This window comes from Ziziphus jujuba, chromosome 2 (genome assembly GCF_031755915.1).
Source record: "Ziziphus jujuba cultivar Dongzao chromosome 2, ASM3175591v1".
NCBI lineage: Eukaryota > Viridiplantae > Streptophyta > Magnoliopsida > Rosales > Rhamnaceae > Ziziphus > Ziziphus jujuba.
In genome coordinates this window covers 7,912,815-7,932,231 of record NC_083380.1, presented here as the reverse complement: position 1 = coordinate 7,932,231, position 19,417 = coordinate 7,912,815, and the positions used below count along the sequence as shown (strand labels likewise).

At 33.8% G+C, this 19,417-nt stretch overlaps 2 protein-coding genes across 6 annotated transcripts; both read right to left on the bottom strand.

Moving 5' to 3' along the window:
• Positions 1–2,331: 2,331 nt before the first annotated feature.
• Positions 2,332–10,540, bottom strand: LOC107417957 (probable LRR receptor-like serine/threonine-protein kinase At1g56130). 5 transcript variants are annotated; one of them, XM_048473370.2, is made up of 24 exons: positions 10,281–10,539; positions 9,554–9,740; positions 9,369–9,440; positions 9,197–9,268; positions 9,036–9,107; positions 8,739–8,810; positions 8,308–8,379; positions 8,143–8,214; positions 7,988–8,059; positions 7,836–7,907; positions 7,645–7,716; positions 7,342–7,413; positions 7,183–7,248; positions 6,935–7,000; positions 6,640–6,684; positions 6,251–6,315; positions 5,771–6,147; positions 5,291–5,489; positions 5,016–5,183; positions 4,651–4,769; positions 4,278–4,488; positions 3,962–4,193; positions 3,709–3,859; positions 2,332–3,056 (listed from the first exon to the last, which is right to left on the bottom strand). In XM_048473370.2, the coding sequence occupies exons 1-24, from the start codon at positions 10,402–10,404 to the stop codon at positions 2,670–2,672; spliced, it is 3,117 nt and encodes a 1,038-aa protein (XP_048329327.2). In that variant the 5' UTR covers positions 10,405–10,539; the 3' UTR covers positions 2,332–2,669. The 5 variants fall into 5 exon arrangements, with proteins under 5 accessions (XP_048329327.2, XP_048329331.2, XP_048329328.2 ...); XM_048473374.2 differs by lacking the exon at positions 5,016–5,183 and having other exon boundaries at positions 10,281–10,540; XM_048473371.2 differs by lacking the exon at positions 6,640–6,684.
• A 1,104-nt stretch (positions 10,541–11,644) lies between these two features.
• Positions 11,645–19,149, bottom strand: LOC112491724 (probable LRR receptor-like serine/threonine-protein kinase At1g56130). The gene is made up of 24 exons (XM_048473368.2): positions 18,860–19,149; positions 18,297–18,483; positions 18,123–18,194; positions 17,954–18,025; positions 17,789–17,860; positions 17,556–17,627; positions 17,272–17,343; positions 17,103–17,174; positions 16,944–17,015; positions 16,792–16,863; positions 16,601–16,672; positions 16,299–16,370; positions 16,142–16,207; positions 15,899–15,964; positions 15,583–15,627; positions 15,243–15,307; positions 14,752–15,128; positions 14,259–14,457; positions 13,996–14,160; positions 13,665–13,783; positions 13,314–13,524; positions 12,999–13,230; positions 12,744–12,894; positions 11,645–12,251 (listed from the first exon to the last, which is right to left on the bottom strand). Exons 1-24 carry the CDS (start codon positions 19,032–19,034, stop codon positions 11,865–11,867), a joined length of 3,165 nt encoding a protein of 1,054 aa, XP_048329325.2. The 5' UTR covers positions 19,035–19,149; the 3' UTR covers positions 11,645–11,864.
• Positions 19,150–19,417: the final 268 nt, after the last annotated feature.

Genomic DNA, 19,417 nt, shown 5'->3' with positions numbered 1-19,417 from the left:
TATATATATATATACGTATTTTGTATTTGTATCCTATGCTTTCCATCGTTATCATGGTAAACAATCCATATATATCTTTTACGTTGGCTTGAATAGTAGCTGTTGAGATATCCAATTCACATCATATGATGAATAATGTTAATGTTGATTTAATGAAAAATAACAAATGCTGTTAATTCAAAGGATCTAGAAATTATCCAATTCACATGGTGTGTTATCTTATGTGGTACACATAACAAATTACATATATATCTTTTAAGTTTTATCCTTAGTTTTCTTGTTTTTTTAAAAACCTTTATCCCTTTTCAATGCTTTTTTTTTTTTTTTTTTTTGTTCCTTAATGATGATTTCATCAATACCACATACAAGAACGAATAATCTAGCTTCGTTAACTTTAGCATCCTCAACCATTTTCTATGTATATATATATATATATACGTATTTTATAGTTGTATCCTATGCTTTCCATCGTTATCATGGTAAACAATCCAAATATTTCTTTTACGTTGGCTTGAATAGTAGCTGTTGAGATATCCAATTCACATCATATGATGAATAATGTTAATGTTGACTTAATTAAAAATGACAAACACTGTTAATTCAAAAGATCTAGAAATTATCCAATACACATGGTGTGTTATCTTATGTGTTACACATTCGATTCCTAAGCGAAATTAACAACTAACACCATTTCCTTCTTCCATTCACCGTCAGTCTTTATCTTTTTTTAATAATATTATTATTATTTTTAAGTTTTATCCTTGGTTTTCTTGTTTTTTTAAAAACCTTTATCCCTTTTCAATGCTTTTTTTTTTTTTTTTGGTTCCTTAGTGATGATTTCATCAATACCACATACAAGAACGAATAATCTAGCTTCGTTAACTTTAGCATCCTCAACCATTTTCTCTTCCTTGCATCATTCACTCTCCTCGAACCTTGCAGGCATTACATTTTCTTTTATGAATTGGGTCTCATAAAATAAATTTATTTTAGATTTTGGAACTCCATCTCTTTCTTTCTTCTCTAGATCTCCCCTTCTAAAAATTAATTTGGTTTCCTCTAAAAACTGATTTGATTTCTTGCTGAAATATATACTATGAGCTTGCACTTCAATTCTTTTGAATTTATGAATATTTAAATAGGAAAAATGAGAAAAATTAATTTCAAAAGTTTTAATGTTAACGAATTCGTTTGTTTAGAAATTCTAACTGTCTTTTGTTGTTACATAATTTGGATTATTGTGTTGTTTGGGTTTGGATTTTTTTTTATTTTATTTTTTTATCAATAATTATTTTGAGCAAAATTAGAGGTAGCACAGTGTGAGTTTAATGGAGAGGGTGAGATTTGGACAAGTAAATGGGGAAAAAAAATTTCTTTCCAAAAGGGAATTAATAATAAAAGCAGAATAAAAAGAAAAGTTGAAAATGGTGTTGGTTGGTGGTTTGGCTCCGCATGTTGATGCATGGTTAATGATACAGATGGCATCCTTTTATTTGTTACGTGTACCAGATCATATGCCACCTGGTACATGTTGCACACTGAATAATTTCTACGAAGGATCGGATTAATGTTGATTTAATTAAAAGTGACATATGTTGTTAATTAACTCCTGAACCTCCATGTTTAGATCTAAGCTAGCAGCAACTCTTTTATTTTGGGATTATTTATCCCTATCACTGTATAATTATGATTATCCATTATTAAATTATAAGATTATTTATTGACAATATGCGAAGCATATTTATAAATATATTTTGATATTCAGTATTGGGTTTGAAGAGAAAGTATTAATTCTACTCCTTTGGATGATAGAGATACCAATCTTAGCTAAGCTAATTTAGATAGAAATTTATTGAGAGGGAAAGCAAAGACCATTTCGTACAAGAAAATTCTTTAACTTATATTCAAGTAATTTCCTGGCGAAGTTTTTTTCACCAAAATATGTTCTGTGTGTCATTAAGTATTGATCCACCAATAGGTCTGAATATTATGACCATTCTCATGAAGCTAACCAATGACAAACAGGTCAACAAGAAGTTATATATACATGGTGCATGATTCCTGAGCAATTACCGAAATAATGCTTATTAAAATATTCAATAATACTAACTCTATCAATAATGCTATAGTTACTAAAATATGCATCAAATTTAATTACCGAATAATATGATACTATTTAATTGATATACTTTTTCTAATTCACATATCTATATTTAAGTTATATAAATATGTTAATTAACAATATACTGATACATGTTATCTAGTAAATGGTTTTAATAAACAATTTGGTATCAGTAGCATCACCGATGATCTATAAGACTTTGTGGGAAGGAAGAAAACAAACTAAAATTAGATTTCATGAATCAAAGAGTGTAGATTCACAATCACCCCTATGAGCTGGTATATACAAAAACCTTCCATACTAACTATTTTTCATACATCCTCTTTGATGGAGATGCTTAGAATAGGCAGTGCACTTCACTAGACAGGTGCAACAGTCCTCAAATTGGAACTAGTTTTCGAATAAAGATTTAAAGAGAAGTGGTACAAGTATTTACTGTTGTACTGTACAGGAAGAAATTAAATCCTTTTACTAGTATAGCGTTCCTGAATCAAAAAGTGTGTAAATTCACTCGTATGTACGAAAACCAACCATACTAACAAATTTTTTACCTACCTTCCTTAATGGAGCTGCTAAGAGTAGGCAATGCACTTCCATGTACAGGTGATTGCACTGTATCTCCCACCATGCTTGTACTTGCAGATGAATTGTGGTAGCTAGTACTACTTCCTTTGGTTGTAGTGTCACTCATTAGGATGCTCACATCGTCAAACTTCCAGTCAGTCAAGTATCCAGGTCTTGTAATTTCTGTGCTGACTTCTGCATCTCCTGAAAGGATTGCCACCACTCGAGACATTGATGGCCTTAAGGATGGTGATGTTTGAGTGCACCAAAGAGCCACTCCTACTAGTCTTCTTACTTCTTCTTTGTTGAATGTCGATAACGATGAATCCACCAATCCGTCTTCTCGATTTTCTTCATACAGGTTCCAAGCCTGGGGAAGCAAGAAATGATTGATATTGAATACACTAAAGGCCTTTTAAGGTTTTTTGTAAGTTCTAAGAGTTGAAAAATGAATGCTCTCAGTAAAGTACATTATCTTGGCTTGTAAATTTGTTTAGTTGATCAATCTATCTATGATTCAAATTTCAAGTGGTAATTAGACTTTTTACAAAAGTTTAGTTTACATGCTCTGTAAAACAAAACAGAAAATATACAAAAACACCAAAGAAGAAATTGCAAACATTACTTCTCAATACTCTGCTTTAACTGCCTTTAAATTTTGTACCTTCACACAGCTGAGCTTAAAGAGATCTTATAAGACTTTCTCACAAATGTCAATGTAATCTTATGGTTGTACAGAATTTGTTAACCCTTATTCTTTCTTCTAAACAACCCCCCCACTTAAAAATGATTCATCCTCTATATCTATCACTTATGAAGCTTTTGGTTTTCAGTATTTCTCAACACTTATCCTCACTGGCTGTCGCTTATTTTGCAATCTATGTTCTCAATTTTTAGTTCTATTAAATCTAAAGCCCTTAGGCTCTCAGGTAACTGACACGTTTCATGAGTTATTTATAGTTGAAAACATATGGAGGTTCAGAAACACAATGGTTTATAGTTGAGAAAGTTAATGTCCATACCCATTCAAGAAGATACATCTTTTCTTCTTCCAAGCTTGAATCAGAATTCAGCCTACCACTAACAATCTCTAGAGCCACAACTCCAAAGGCAAACACATCAGTTTTCTCTGTAAGGTGCCCTCGCATGGCATACTCTGGAGCGAGATACCCACTGCAGCAGTAAAAATTGTAATTATGTCAAAAAAATTTTAACAGATGCAATAAAGAGACAAAGAAAAGGAAGTTGAAACTGATAAAGTCTTCAAGATCCTACATTGTTCCAGCAACACGGGTGCTTATGTGAGTCTTTCTATCATTGTAAAGCCTCGCCAAACCAAAATCTGATATCTTGGGGTTGAGATTAGAGTCAAGCAAAATGTTGCTGGCCTTAACATCTCTGTGTATTATTCGAAGCCGTGAATCCTCGTGAAGATAAGTTAGACCTCTTGCTATCCCTGAGCAAATTTCATAACGCGTTGACCAATTGAGACTCAATCTTTTATTTCCTGTTCATGCAACGGCATTTACATTGTCATTATTGTTGTTAATTATAATATTCACTGCACATATATATACTGCAACTCTCATACCAAATAATGCTTGATCTAGACTCTTGTTTTCCATATACTCGTACACTAGGAGCCGTTTGTTTCTCTCAATGCAGCATCCATACAACTTCACCAAATTTCGGTGTTGTACGGAAGATATTGTTGCAATTTCAGTCACAAACTGGTTTTTTCCTTGGTGGGATGTCACAGAAAGTTGCTTTGCAGCAATAACTCTTCCATCATCAAGTGTTCCCTGTAGCATACACAATATGCATAAGAAATTCGTAAAACTCCACCATCAAGTATTTTGACAGGGAAAGGAGAAGAAAATTTTCTACTGTTGTATAGAACTGGTTAAAGTTATGGCACTGATAATTATTCAGCCATATGACCTTGGTTAAAAGTAACGACTTACCTTGTAGACAGGTCCAAATCCACCTTCTCCCAACTTATTAACAGAGTTGAAGTCATTTGTAGCTGTCCTTAGCTCTTCGTAACTGAAAGTGAATGGTTTAACATCCATCCCTAAGAGCTCTGCAAATAAACATAAAGCACCATCATAACTTAGTGCCTTTTTGTTCAGTACAGACCTTGTGATGAAGTTTGAACTCTTAAGGAAATATTTATGTGGCAATTTTATTCATTAGTTTACTGTTATATTTAATTTCTGGGTGAATATGTCGCATTCAGATTTCTCAACAAATGATTATTTGAAATGATTTAAACTGAATCACTCATATGCAAAACCACCATGAAAATGCAACAAATATAATTACTAACCTTCATCATTGTCTGTATGAGACTTCTTTCTTCTTGTAGTGACAATACAGAAAACCACCAAAAGAGACAGAAAGCTTAAAACTCCAATGGGAACAACAATCCCCACTATCAGACCGGTTCTGTTCTTCTTATTGCTTGGAGGTTTGTTACTGACAGAAGGTTCGAAATCTGTGCATGAAGTTTAGTATAGTCAACCACACCAAACATTTATGAGACCAAATCAGTGCCTAAACCAATTGGATTTCATCCAAAAAATTTCACACCAGTCTACCTACCTGGGTTAGCATTGATAGCGGAAATAGAAGGTCCATAAGTGCCTTGTGCTGGGATACAGCAAGTCCCTTTTCCAGCCCAAAAAAGATGGATTTCAAGGTAGTTTTCTGATACAAAGGCCTTAAAATCCCGTTGGACAGCTTGGGAAGCAACCCCGTCTGCTTCCTTTCGTATGTTGAAATTCTCTAAAACACGTTTCCCCTGGATGCATATAACAAATAACAAGAAGGGAGGAGGCAGAACACAAGTTTTCATTTAGTATGATTTGCAGTAATCAAAGACACGTTAGTTAAGACTCAAAATGTGGTTTCTAGAATTATTATGGAAGTTAGAATGTGATTAGGATGGTTCACATACAACATTTGAAAAAAAAAAAAAGGGCCAATAATAGAAGCAACAATCCAACCCAAGACTAATAGAAAGCCTAATGGGGACTAAGAAGACCATCCTATTTCAGAACATACATTAAAAAGGAAACATACCTGGATATAAACATCAAATTCACGCTTAGCAAGACTTTTCCAAGTTTGAGAATCTTCGAAAGCTGTTTCTGAAAACATGAGGTTCACAGTATAGTTTCCATTTTCAAGCCCCAAGCCATAGTATCTTAATGATGAAGCAGAGACCCTTGCTGTCTGATATAGTTCAGAGTCCAAAGTGTTTGTGAATTGATATGTTGAAGAACTTTTATATTGAGGATTGTTGTTCCCGGTGAATAAACCAACATTGCTAACTGCCCATCTCTTTGTGCTGCTGACAAAATATGTAGCTGGACCAAGGGAGGCATTGTCCATCTCATACACAATACCATTGGCAGATGTAAACTGAGGACCACCGCACTTAATTGCCAAATCATAATCTGCATACCAATATGTAGAGCACAGAAAAGAAAATTTTCACTTATGTAAGAACTCTAAAAACCAGAACAAAGTATCTAAAGGAAGAGCTTTAACCATACTTACAGATCCCACGTCCTTGGTTGCAAGCGAAATTTCGTTGAAGGCACTCCAACCCTGAAGGCAAAGAACTGAAAGGTAAAGAGGAATGCACTTACATGAGAAAAAGGCAAATTTTGTTGGACAAACAAGGATTAGAGAATAAAAAAAAGATAATAATAGAAATACAAGAATGGTGTATATATATTTGAGATGATTCAAGGAAGATTAAAGTTAAAGCAGGAAGTATTCAGAAGAAAATGATTGATATATAAATGATATGCTAAAAATTTGCACTAAACACAATTTAGAATGCATAGCAGCATTAAGTTTCACAAATAATGCTCAACTATAACATCCTTATGCATGCTAGACTAGAAAGTTTCAAGCACCAGGTACAGAATTCAGAGAATTACCTGCTGTCTGAACTATCTATTATGAAGTTGTTGCCCACTAAATTACTGCATATAACCCCCCAAAAAAAAAATCCAAACATAAGTTCCATCTTAGTATAATAATAACAGAAATGGAAAGCCTATCATACAAAATTCATATTCTGTACGATTGGTAGAGAAAATGCTATCAAAAGCTAGTAAATTGTACTGTTATATAAGAATAAAGAAAAAAAAAAAAAATCAAACTAGAATGTTTTACCGAATCTTTAACTAAAAAGAAATTAGTCAAAAAATTTTGTCAAACTTCAATACTTACAGCTGTAAATTCGATTCTTTGACCCAAGAAGGTAAGCTCCCATTTAAATAATTGTATGACACATCTCTGCAAGCACAACATAGTAAGGACATCATATACAAGGAAGGTTTAATAAGGTAAGACAAACTTAATTATTCTGTCAATAAATATGGAGAAAACTGTCTTCTTTAAAATACTTGTTCATCACAGAATTACATTCTTAATGCATTAGATTGATGATTACTTTCATAATTATCACATGTACCTACATATTAAGGAGAGTTGATCTTTTTTGTTCAGGCAATGTACCAGTAAACTTATTGCTTCCAAGTAACCTAATTATGATGAAAAACAGAAATATATGCTTTAGCTTATAGATTACCCATAGCAAGGCAAGGGATGAAAGTAGCGGGGACATGATATATTACAGAAAAGAGAGCGAACTCATGTTAAAAAGAGAGTCTGGAATCTGCCCACTCAAACTATTGAAGCTTAAATCCCTGAGAAAACCAGAAAAACAAAGAAAAATATGGTACAAAGACAAGTTTAGTAACTAAAATATTGAAGTTTAGAACAGGGGACAAAGTAACCATTGGATTCATTGTCTAACTATCCAAACTGAAATGTCAAACAAGATAACTCTGAAAAAAACACTTGCAGGTTAAGTACTCTGTGTTTTAAAATTAATGTTAAAACTTACTCAGCTTCAAGATTGCTAAAACAAAACTTACACTTGCGTCAACTTTGGGAATTGTCCAATATCTGATGGAATAGAACCAGAAATATTGTTATTCCTCAGTACTCTGCAGGGTGCACTAACAAGTTAATAAATTCCATTCCAGAACAGAAACAAAGGAGAAAACAGATGTATAAACTAAGCCCTGTAAAGCATTTAGTTTTAAGCCAGAACCGCATTGCTTACAAGATATTTAGATTCTTCAATTTCTTAACAAATTCGAGAGAAGAGCTCCTATTTGATAAATCACTTATACGTCTGCAAATATGGCATACGAGATTGTCAGCTTTACAGATTAGCATATAGATATGAATCGAATAACTGAGGTAGATACTCACAACTCTATGAGAGAATTCAGGTTGGACAAGGTTGATGGTATAGGACCTTCAAGATTGTTTCCTTCAAATCTCCTGCAGAGACATTTAGAAGTGATTAATGTAACTGTTGATGAATGAGAATACAGAGTGAAAAACATATCATTTGCTTGTCTTACAAGGTATTAAGCTTTGACAAATTTCCTATGTAATCAGGTATTCTTCCTGAAAGTCCAGTACTCGATGCATACCTGCAGAAAATGAAAGAATTTCCTTGAAAATTAAGATTATTTTAATCGTTTTTTCTTTTTTAGAGAAAAAGAACATAGTAGGAAAGTTCTTACATGGTGATCAAGTTTTTTAGTTTGACATACGTTGGAGGAATCTCACCGCTAACTCCAGAACTATGGACGTAACTGTCAAATAAACACTTCAATGACTTTAATGAATTCATTGCAACTAAATATCTATCAGTAAGTTCAGTTACCACTAAACACAAATGCTAAGTCACTATTAAAGAAGGGAAGCTGGCAATAGATAGAAATGTGAATGCAACTTCTTTAGGGGACATAAAGGGCTTTATGCCAACATTGATCATGTATTAAAAGGCCTTTCAGAACCATTTTTCAAAGTCCCCACTTTTCCTATTTACCAAAAGAAAATTGTGTTCCCACTTTCCCTTACAAACATATACAGCCTAGAAAAAGTTGCAAAATCTTCAAACTGAAAATTAGATTAGAAAAGGGGAAAGAGGAACAGTTTATTAAAAACTTACAGCTGTTGTAAGTTCACTAAATTTCCTATCTCGGATGGCAGAGGACCAGAGAAGTTGTTTCCGGCAATAGAACTACAAGAATGAAAGAAAAAACATAAATGGTAATTATCCCAAGGAAATTCAAAACCACGAGTAACTTGTATGCTTGTTTAGTAATGAGCAACTATAGGACACAATAACAAACATGACAAATTGCTAACAATAGAAGAAAGCTTCCATCATTGCTGAAAAAGCAAAAACATCCAAATTCCACACTTCGATATATTAAAAAGATTGTGGATGATAATATTAACTTACAAGGATAGTAGTTCAGTAAGTTTCCCGACTTCCTTTGGTACTTCCCCTGATAACGCATTGATGCCAATTGTCCTAGAAACAAATAAAGCCAAGAATCAATACAGAAATATCATTATGACCTTGTTAGTTCCAAATAAAAAATTGAAGTGGCTTACACTTACAAATACTGCAAACGAGTTAAATTTCCTATGGACGGAGACAGAGAACCTGTCAGATAATTTCTGCGCAAATCTCTGCAGCAAATGGAAACAAAACCCAAGAAACTTCGTAAAGGAATTATGAGAACATAAATAGAACATACAGGTTTATAAATAAATGAAAAAAAACCCTTACAGGTTAAAGAGGTAAGTCAAAGTCCATAGCTCATCAGGAACTGGACCAGCAACATTCAGCTCATAAACTTTCCTGGAGAAAATTTAAATTTTCAACATGGAAAATTAGGTTCCTTATACATATTTTATATACCATTCAAATACGAGATACAAGAATTTATATAAGTTTCACAAAATAGAACTCACAATTGCGTAATGTGGCAAAGGGTGCTATCGTTGTAAGAACAGTCACATTTGATGAAGGGGTTGTGATCACGGTCATCGAAGGGAGTGAGGTCTGTGGCAGCACCACTGCATGGCTCCCCACTTATATTCCATTGGCCTGTCTTTGCCTCTATATTCCATTTTGCAAATAAGGAATTCAAAGTTCTAGCTGCACCATTGAAAATATTTCAAACTCTATTAGAACAATCTCTGGAACTGTATATATATTGGCCATTCATACTGGTTTCTGCAACTTTAAAGAGCTGAAACAAAGCCTATATATACAAATACATATGCAGATTACAATGAAATTTTGGAGAAAGGTAAAAATTTGAACATAGACCTTGTTAGACATTGCTGGATATACATATTAAACCCTAACACCTAAAGCTTAAGCTTTTGGGATCAATAATAATTAAACAGATATTTTCATAAAACAACCCAAAAAGTTGATTAAATATTTTCCTCCAAAGGCAGGTAAAAATATACACACAGGTATACCATAAGATCATGAATGTGTTTAAAGATTTCTTCTTTTGCTAAAACTTTAGAAATACAAAACTGAAACAAAATTGATTACTTGAAATAAGTATGTAAATTGAACCATTTATCACATGAACTGAAATCCCATCTCCAGTTCAATTACTAGTTTCAATACTGCCATACGAATTATGAAAGGTTGGGCAAAGAGAAAGAGAAAGAGATGGACCTTCAGAGGGATCTGTAATGGGTTGGGTTTGATTCTGAGCTTTGGATAAAGAAGCAAGGCCAAAGGCACAAGCAACAGCAACATAGAAAGTACAAACATAAGCTGTCGAGTGTCTTCCTTCCATGGATGCTGAATCTCTGAACTGCTTTTCTCTGCATGCCACTTGATGCGCTTAAAACCGACGGAGGGAGGCAAAGTCGAAGATTCATAGACATTCCAAGACAACAAAACGAGTCCAACTTTCAGCCACAAATAATAAAAATGGAATAAAAAACAACAAAGTTGAAATCATGTAGATACATTTTGACGTTACGTATAAAAATACAAAAGCTGGCTTACACCCACACGTGGGCCGTTATTAAGGAGCATTTATTCAACTTGTTCGAATTCTTTAGTGCCCAGTTGAAACATAATTCAAAGGCCACATCCTCACCGCTGTCCATTTGTCAAAAATTTCAGTGTCACATATAAACGTGTGCTTCAATTTCATAAAATTTATAACCTGCTCTCTGCTCCATAATAAATGGAATATGAAAAGCAAAAATTGATCTATCTCCATAATGGTAATTTGATTATGTCATAGTGGATCATATTAGATATCCGATTCACAAATATGATCAATATTATTATTATTATTTTACGGAATGAACAGTATTAATGTTGATTTACTTAAAAGTGATAGATGCTTTTATGAAGGATGAGGTCCTTCATGTAGGTCTAGCATCAATTCTTTATTTTGGAATTATTTTTTTTTTAAATAATACTAAGACATCACCAAATCTATGCGAATGTTAACAAAGAATGTCGTTATTTTATTGACTTTAAAATACTGGGCGTTCAAACAATGAGGCTCACGTGCAATTTGACCTTATCGCATTTAACCGCATATAGTCAAAAGACCAGATTAAATTGAGAAAGATAGATATTTTATGGTGTTATATGCGTGTCCTTTTCATGGCTTCCTTTCATTTTTGACCCTTTTTTTAAAAAAAAAAAAAAAAAACAAAAAAAAAAAAAAGGCTAAAACCATGCTTGGTGATAAACATGAGCATCTTTTCAGAACTTATTTTTATATAAGCCAAATCAACTCTCTGATTCGTAGAATAAAATAAAAACCAATTTAGACTTTTCTAAGAGTGAAATTGATTAAACAAATAAATAAAACCCGGACAAAATTTTTGAAGCCAGATGGTTTCACATAACCAAAATAAAAACCCATATGATATGCTTGGTGATAAAAATGAGCTTCTTTTCAGAACTCATTTTTATATAAGCAAAATCAACTCTCTGATTCGTAGAAAAAAATAAAAACCAATTTAGGTTTTTCTAACACTAAAATTATAAAATAAAATAAAAATTAAAAAAAAAAAAAAAAAAAAAACATATGATAGTTTTACATAAACAAAATAAAAACCCATATGATATGAAGTCTATAAGATTTTATAGGAAGGAACAAAAACAATCTATAATTGGATTCCAGGAATCAAAAAGTGTGTACAATCAACTCATATATCATATGTACAAAAAGTGTGTACATTCAACTCATATATCATATGTACAAAAGCCAACCATCCTAACAAATTTTCATCTACCCTCCTCAATGAAGCTGTCAAGCCTAGGCATTGTACTTCCATAGACAGGAGATTGCTCTGCATCTCCCACCATGCTTGTGCTTGCAGATGAATTGTTGTAGCTAGTATTACTTCCTTTGGTTGCATTGTCACTCATTTGGCTGCTCAAGTCTTCGAACTTCCAGTCGGTCAAGTATCCTGGTCTTGTAAGTTCCGTGCTCACTTCTGCATCTCCTGAAAGGATTGCCACCACCCTGGACATTGATGGCCTAAAGGATGGTGATGTTTGAGTGCACCAAAGAGCTACTCCTATGATTCGTTTTACTTCTTCTTTGTTGAATGTTGATAACGATGAATCCACCAATTCGTTTTCTCGGTTTTCTTCATATAAGTTCCAAGCCTGGGCAAGAAAGAAATGGTTGATATTGAATCCATTAAAGGCTTGAATAGGATTTGCATTATGTTTCTAAGATGTTCAAAATGACTATATATCAGCTGAGTAAATTAATTTGGTTGATGAATCACTTCTTGATTAATTTGGTTTTCGAAGTCTAGTTTACATGTAGAAATCAAAAGGGCATTGATTTTATAACACAGAATTACAATCAAGAACAGAACAAAGACGCAACAGTAAACATTAGTCCCTTAGGCTCAAATTCTGCAAACTCAGATCTGGCCGTTACTTGTTTTGTAATTTATGCACTCAAATTCAGTTCTACATGATCTAAAGCCCTTAGGCTCTAAGCTAATTGACTCATTTCATTAGTTATGTATAGTTGGAAATGAAAAAACATATGGAAGTCAAAAAAATAAAAAAATAAAAAAATAAAAAAATAAAAAGAAAAACAAACAAACAAAACAAAACAAAAATTTTTAGTAGAGTTACTCATACCCATTCAAGAAGATACATCTTATCTGCTTCCAAGCTTGAATCAGAATTTGCCCTACCGCTAACAATCTCCAAAGCCACTACTCCAAAGGCAAACACATCAGTTTTCTCTGTAAGGTGCCCACGCATCGCATATTCCGGAGCAAGATACCCACTACATCAGTAAAAGTTCATGTACAAAATTAATTGGTTATAATAAAAAAGACAAAGAAGAGGAAGGTGAACATGACTAAACTGATTAAATCTTTAAAATCTTACATTGTTCCAGCAACACGGGTGCTTATGTGGGTCTTTTTATCATCGTAAAGCCTGGCCAAACCAAAATCTGATATTTTGGGGTTGAGATCAGAGTCGAGCAGAATGTTACTGGCCTTTACATCTCTGTGTACTATTCGAAGCCGTGACTCCTGATGAAGATAAGCTAGACCTCTTGCTACACCCATGCAAATGTCATAACGTGTCGACCAACTCAGTCCCAAGCTTCTACTTCCTGTTCATGCAACCAATTTATACTGTCATAGTTGTCGCTTATTATGATATTCACTGCACACATATATACAGTAGTTCTCATACCAAATAATGCTTGATCAAGACTTTTGTTTTCCAGATACTCGTACACAAGTAGTCGTTTGTTTCCCTCAATGCAGCACCCATACAATTTCACCAAGTTTCTGTGTTGCACAGAAGAAATTGTTGCAATTTCTGTCACAAATTGGTTTTTTCCTTGGTGAGATGTCACAGAAAGTTGCTTTGCTGCAATAACTCTTCCATCATCAAGTGTTCCCTGTTGCATGCATAATACATCAAGTATTTTGGTAGAGAAAAATAGAGAAGAAAACATTTCAATCTTCGTATCAAACTAGTTAAAGTTATGGTACCAATAATTATTCAGCCAATACGAACTTGCTTAAAAGAATGACTTACCTTGTAGACTGGTCCAAATCCTCCTTCTCCCAACTTATTAGTAGAATTAAAGTCATCTGTAGCTGTCTTTAGCTCTTCGTAACTGAAAGTGAATGGTTTAACATCTATCCCAAAGAGCTCTGCAAAGAAAACATTAAGTACCATCATAACTTAATACCTCTTTGTTTAGTACAGAGCTTCTGGAGAAGTATGAACTCTTAAGCACATAATTATGTGACAATTTTATTCATTGGTTTACATGTACATGTGGCATTAAGATTTCATACATAATCAAACAACACTAAAGAAGTCAGACAACCAACATGCACATGCATCAAAGATAATGGCTAACCTTCCTCGTCATCTGTTTGAGATTTCTTTCTTCTTTTAGTGACAATATAGAAAACCACCAAAAGAGATAGAAAGCTTAAAACTCCAACAGGAACAACAATGCCCACTATTAGACCAGTTCTGTTCTCATTGCTTGGAGGTTTGTTGCTGACTGTAGGTACAAAATCTGTATATGAAGTTCAGTATAGTCAACCAATCCATACATGTATGTGACCAAATCAGTGCCTAGATTTCATCCAAAAGATTTCACACCATACTACCTACCTGGAGTGGCACTGATGGCAGATATAGAAGGTCCATAAGTGCCTTGTGCAGGTATACAGCAAGTCCCTTTTCCAGCCCAGAAAAGATGGATTTCAAGGTAGTTTTCCGATACCAATGCTTTAAAACCCCGTTGGACAGCTTGAGAAGCAACTCCCTCTGCCTCCTCTCGTATGTTGAAATTCTCTAAAACTCTTTTCCCCTGGATGCGTAGACAAATGACAAGAAGGAATTACTTTATAGGAAAATAGAAGGCAGAACACACGTTTTCATTTACTATGATTTGCCTTAATCAAAGACACATTAGTTAAGACTCAAAATGTGGTTTCCAGAATTGTTATGGGAGTTGGAATGTGATTGGAATGGTCCACATACAATATTTGGAATAAAGAAGCCAATAATACAACCAATAATCCAACCCAATACTAACAGAAAGCCTAATGTAGACCAAGAAGATCATATTAGCACATAACGAACATTGAAAATGGAAGCATACCTGGATATAAACATCAAATTCACGCTTCCCGAGACTTTTCCAAGTTTGAGAATCCTCAAAAGCTGTTTCTGAAAACATGAGGTTCACGGTATAGTTTCCATTTTCAAGCCCCAGACCATAGTATCGTAATGATGAAGGAGAGATTCTTGCTGTCTGATATAGTTCTGAATCCAAGGTGTTTGTGAACTGATATGATGAAGAACTTTTATATTGCGGATTGTTGTTCGAAGTGAATAAACCAACATTGCTGACTGCCCATCTCTTTGTGCTGCTGACAAAATATGTAGCTGGACCAAGAGTTGCATTGTCCATTTCATACACAATACCATTGGAAGATGTAAATTGAGGACCGGCACACTTAATTGCAAAGTCATAATCTGCACAACCAATATAAAGAGTGCTTTTTTTTAAAACGCCAACACTGCTTCTGATACCAATATAAGTACTCCGGAAACTGAAGAAAATGAAGGAAGAGCTTTGGCAAAACTTACAGAGCCCACGTCCTCGATTGCATGGGAAGTTCCGTTGAAGGCACTCTAATCCTGAAGGCAAAGGACTGAAAGATAAAGTGGAATACACTTACATGAGAACAAGGTACATTTTGCTGGATAAACAAGCACTCGAGAATCAAAATATACAAGAAAGGTAAATAAGTAATCCAATATTCAGAAGAAAATGATTGGCATATGCATGATATGCAGGAAATTTGAACTAAAATCATTTGGAGTGCATAGCAGCATTAAGTTTCACAAATAATGCTTTAACTATAACATCCTTATGCATGCTAGAATTGAATGGTTCAAGCACCAAGGACAGAGTGCAGAAAACTACCTGCTGTTTGAACCATCTATTGTGAAGTTGTTGGCCACTAAATTACTGCATATAACCCCAAAAAACCAAATGTAAGTTTCACTTTCATATAATTATAGCAGAAAAAGCAAGCCTATCATACAGAAATCAAATTCTGTATGATTGGTAGAGTACATGCTATCAGACACCTAGTAAACTGTACTGTCATACATGGATAAAAAAAATTAAAAAAATAGAAAAATTTTAATAGAACTCCTTTACCAAAATAAATTAAGTTTATCAAAAAAAAATATATATATATGAAATGTCCAATATTTTGTAAAATTTCAATGCTTACAGCTGTAAATTTGGTTCTTTAATCCAAGAGGGAAAGCTCCCTTCTAAATAATTGTATGACACATCTCTGCAAGCATAACATAGTAACACCATCAGATACAAGCAAAGCTTAATAAGGTAAGACAAACATATTCTGTCTGTAAATATGGAGAAAACATTCTTCTATAAAACATTTTGATCAGAGAATTACATTCTTAATGCATTACATTGATGATTTAATTTCATAATTATCACATCCACTTACATATTAAGAAGTGTTGAGCTTTTTATTTCGGGCAGGCTACCAGTTAACTGATTGCTTCCAAGAAACCTAATTACCACGAAAACAGAAACACACGCTTTAATATATACGGTACCTGTAAGAAGGCATGGGTTGTGATAAAAGAGACAAGAAATATTACAGAAATGAGAGCGAACTCATGTTAAAAAGAGAGTCTGGAATATGGCCTCTTAAATTGTTGAAGCTCAAATCCCTGAGGAAACCAGAAATACAAAGGACATTATGGTATAAGGACAACTTTAGTAGCTAAAATATTAAAGTTTAGAACCGGGGACAAAGTAGCCCTTGGAGTCGGGTTGTAACTATCCGAACTCAAATGTCAAACAAAATAACTCGAGAAAACAATTGCAAGTTGAGTACTTTGTGGCCTAAAGTTAATCTTAAAAATTTTTCAGCTCCATGAGTACAACAATGAAAACTTACAGCTGCGTCAACTTTGGGAATCGACCAATGTCCGATGGAATAGAACCAGAAATATTACTATTCCTCAGTACTCTGCAGGATGAGCAAACAAGTTGTTATATTCCATTCCATAAGAACAACAAAGTTGCAAATAGATGTACAAAATAAGCACTCTAAAGTATTTAGTTTTAAGCAAGAACAGTATCGCTTACAAGACACTTAGATTCTTCAAATTCTTAACAAATTCAAGAGAAGAGCTCCTGTTGGATAAATCATTTATACGTCTGCAAATATAGTGTATAAGAGTGTCAGCTTTGCAGATTTGCATATTGATATGAAATGAACAATCGTGGTAGATACTCACAACTCTAAAAGAGAAGTCAGGTTGGACAAGGATGATGGTATAGGACCTTCAAGAGAACAGCCTTCAAATCTCCTGCGGAGACATAGTAAGTGACTAATGCAACTGCATAGTCAATTAGAATACTGAGTTAAAAAAAAAAATGTCATTTGAATGTCTTACAAGGTATTAAGCTTTGACAAATTTCCTATGAAATCAGGTATTCTTCCTGAGAGTCCAGTGTTTGAGGCATAGCTGCACAAAAATGAAAGAATTTATCAAAAATTAAGATGATTATTTATTAATCAAAGTTTTTTAAGAGAAAAAAGGAACATAGTACGAAAGTTCTTACAATGTGACCAAGTTTTTTAGGTTGACTAACGTTGGAGGAATCTCACCGCTAACTCCAGAACTATGAATGTAACTGTCAAAAACACACCTCAGTGAATTTGTTGCTACTTAATATCTATTTGTCTTTGTAAAGTTCAATTATTTCTAACAGTCATTACAAGGCCAAAAACATTTCAAAGTTCCACTGTTCCATTCAAACTACAGCCTAGACGAGCTGAAAGATCGTCGGACTGAAGATTAGAATTGAAAATGGGGAAGAAAAAGTACAGTTCAGTAAAAACTTACAGTTGTTGTAAGTTCACTAAATTCCCTATCTCAGATGGCAGAGGACCAGAGAAGTTGTTTCCAGCAATGGAGCTACAAGAATGAAAGATAAATTGTAAATGATATTTTTGTCCCAAGGAAATGCAAAATTGCTAACGGTAGAAGAAGGCTTCCGCCACTGTTTGAAAAAGAAAAAACATCAAAATTCACACTTTGATATATCAAAATATGTGTGGATGATAACATTAACTTACAAGGATAATAGGTCAGTAAGATTTCCTACTTCCTTTGGTACTTCCCCTGATAATTTATTGATGCCAAAGGTTCTATAAGCCAATAAAAACAAGAACTAATTATTCAGTTATATCATTCATGCCCTTACTAGTTTCAATTAAAAAATTGAACTGGCTTACACTTACAGATACTGCAAACGAGTTAAATTTCCAATGGACGGAGACAGAGAACCTGACAGATAATTTCTGTTCAAATTCCTGCAACAAATGGAAAGGAAAAGCCAAGAAATTTTTTAAAGGAATTATGAGAAAATATGTAGAACATAGAGGGTTATAAACAATGAAAAAGCCATACAGATCATCGAGGTATGTCAGAGTCCATAGCTCATCAGGAATTGGACCAGCAACATTCAGTTCATAAACTTTCCTGGAAAAATTTTGAACATGGAAAAAGTAGGCTCCTTACATATATATACCATTAAAATATGAAATACAAGAATTTATATAAGTTTCATCAAATAAAACTCACAGTTGTTTAATGTGGCAAAGGGTGCTATCATTGTAAGAACAGTCACATTTGATGAAGGGGTTGTGATCACGGTCTGTGATAAGCGTCAGGTCTGTGGCTGCTCCACTGCATAGCTCCCCACTTATATTCCATTGCCCTGTCTTTGCCTTTATATTCCATTTTGCAAACATGGAATTCAGAGCTCTAGCTGCCACCGTCAAAAACATTCAAAACCCTATTAGAACAACCTTTGGAACTGTAAATATATTGGCCAAACATGCTGGTTTCTGCAACTTTAAAGGGCTGAAACATAGCCTTTATACACACATATACAAATTGAAATGAAAGTTTAGAGAAAGGTAAATCTTTGGACATAGAGACCTTCTCATAAAACAATCCAACAAGATGATTTTATCTTTTTCCTTCAAAAGCAGGTAAAATTATCTACAGGTATACTATATGATCATATGAATGTTTGCTGAAACTTCAAAAATACAAAACTGAAACAAAATTGGTTACTTGAAATAAGCACATATAAATCGAACCATTTATCACATGAAGTTAAAAGAGAAAGAGAGAAGGACCTTCAGAGGGATCTGTAATGGGTTGGGTTTGATTCTGAGCTGTTGATAAAGAAACAAAGCCGAAGATAAAAGCAACATAGAAAGTACAAATAAAAGCTGTTGAGGTTTTTCTTTCCATGGATGATGAATCTGTACAGCTTTTCTCTGCATGCCCACTTGAAATACTCTTAAACATTGTGAAAGAGGCAGAAACAGAGATTCATATATATTTCCAAAGACACCAAATAGAATCCAACTTCAACCACAAATAATAAAAGGGAAATAACAAAGTTGAAATCATGTTGATACACTTTGACCGTATGTGTATATGTATTAATATATATATATATATATATATATTTATATAAAGCTAGTTTATGCCCACACGTATGCCATTATTAAGGAGCCGTTTATGCAAAGTTGGTGGTATGTTAATTTACAAGTCAAAGAGCTGGGTTCAACTTGGTCGAATTTTTTCCAATGTCCAATTGACACCTACCAAATTCAAAGGCCACAACCTCATCACTTATGTTATTTGTCAAAATTTCAGTGTCAGATAAAAACTTGCAGACATAAAAT

Excerpts from the sequence above, each read along its gene's own strand:
- LOC107417957 (XM_048473370.2), bottom strand. The coding sequence starts at position 10,404 with ATGGAAGGAAGACACTCGACAGCTTATGTTTGTACTTTCTATGTTGCT. Across the intron at positions 6,685-6,934 it reads AAAGAATCGAATTTACAGCT|TAATTTAGTGGGCAACAACT; the intron begins GTAAGTATTGAA and ends GGTTATATGCAG. Across the intron at positions 5,490-5,770 it reads AATTTGATGTTTATATCCAG|GGGAAACGTGTTTTAGAGAA; the intron begins GTATGTTTCCTT and ends ATATGCATCCAG.
- LOC112491724 (XM_048473368.2), bottom strand. The coding sequence starts at position 19,034 with ATGTTTAAGAGTATTTCAAGTGGGCATGCAGAGAAAAGCTGTACAGAT. Across the intron at positions 15,129-15,242 it reads CAATCGAGGACGTGGGCTCT|ATTATGACTTTGCAATTAAG; the intron begins GTAAGTTTTGCC and ends TTGGTTGTGCAG. Across the intron at positions 14,161-14,258 it reads TGCCATCAGTGCCACTCCAG|ATTTTGTACCTACAGTCAGC; the intron begins GTAGGTAGTATG and ends CTTCATATACAG.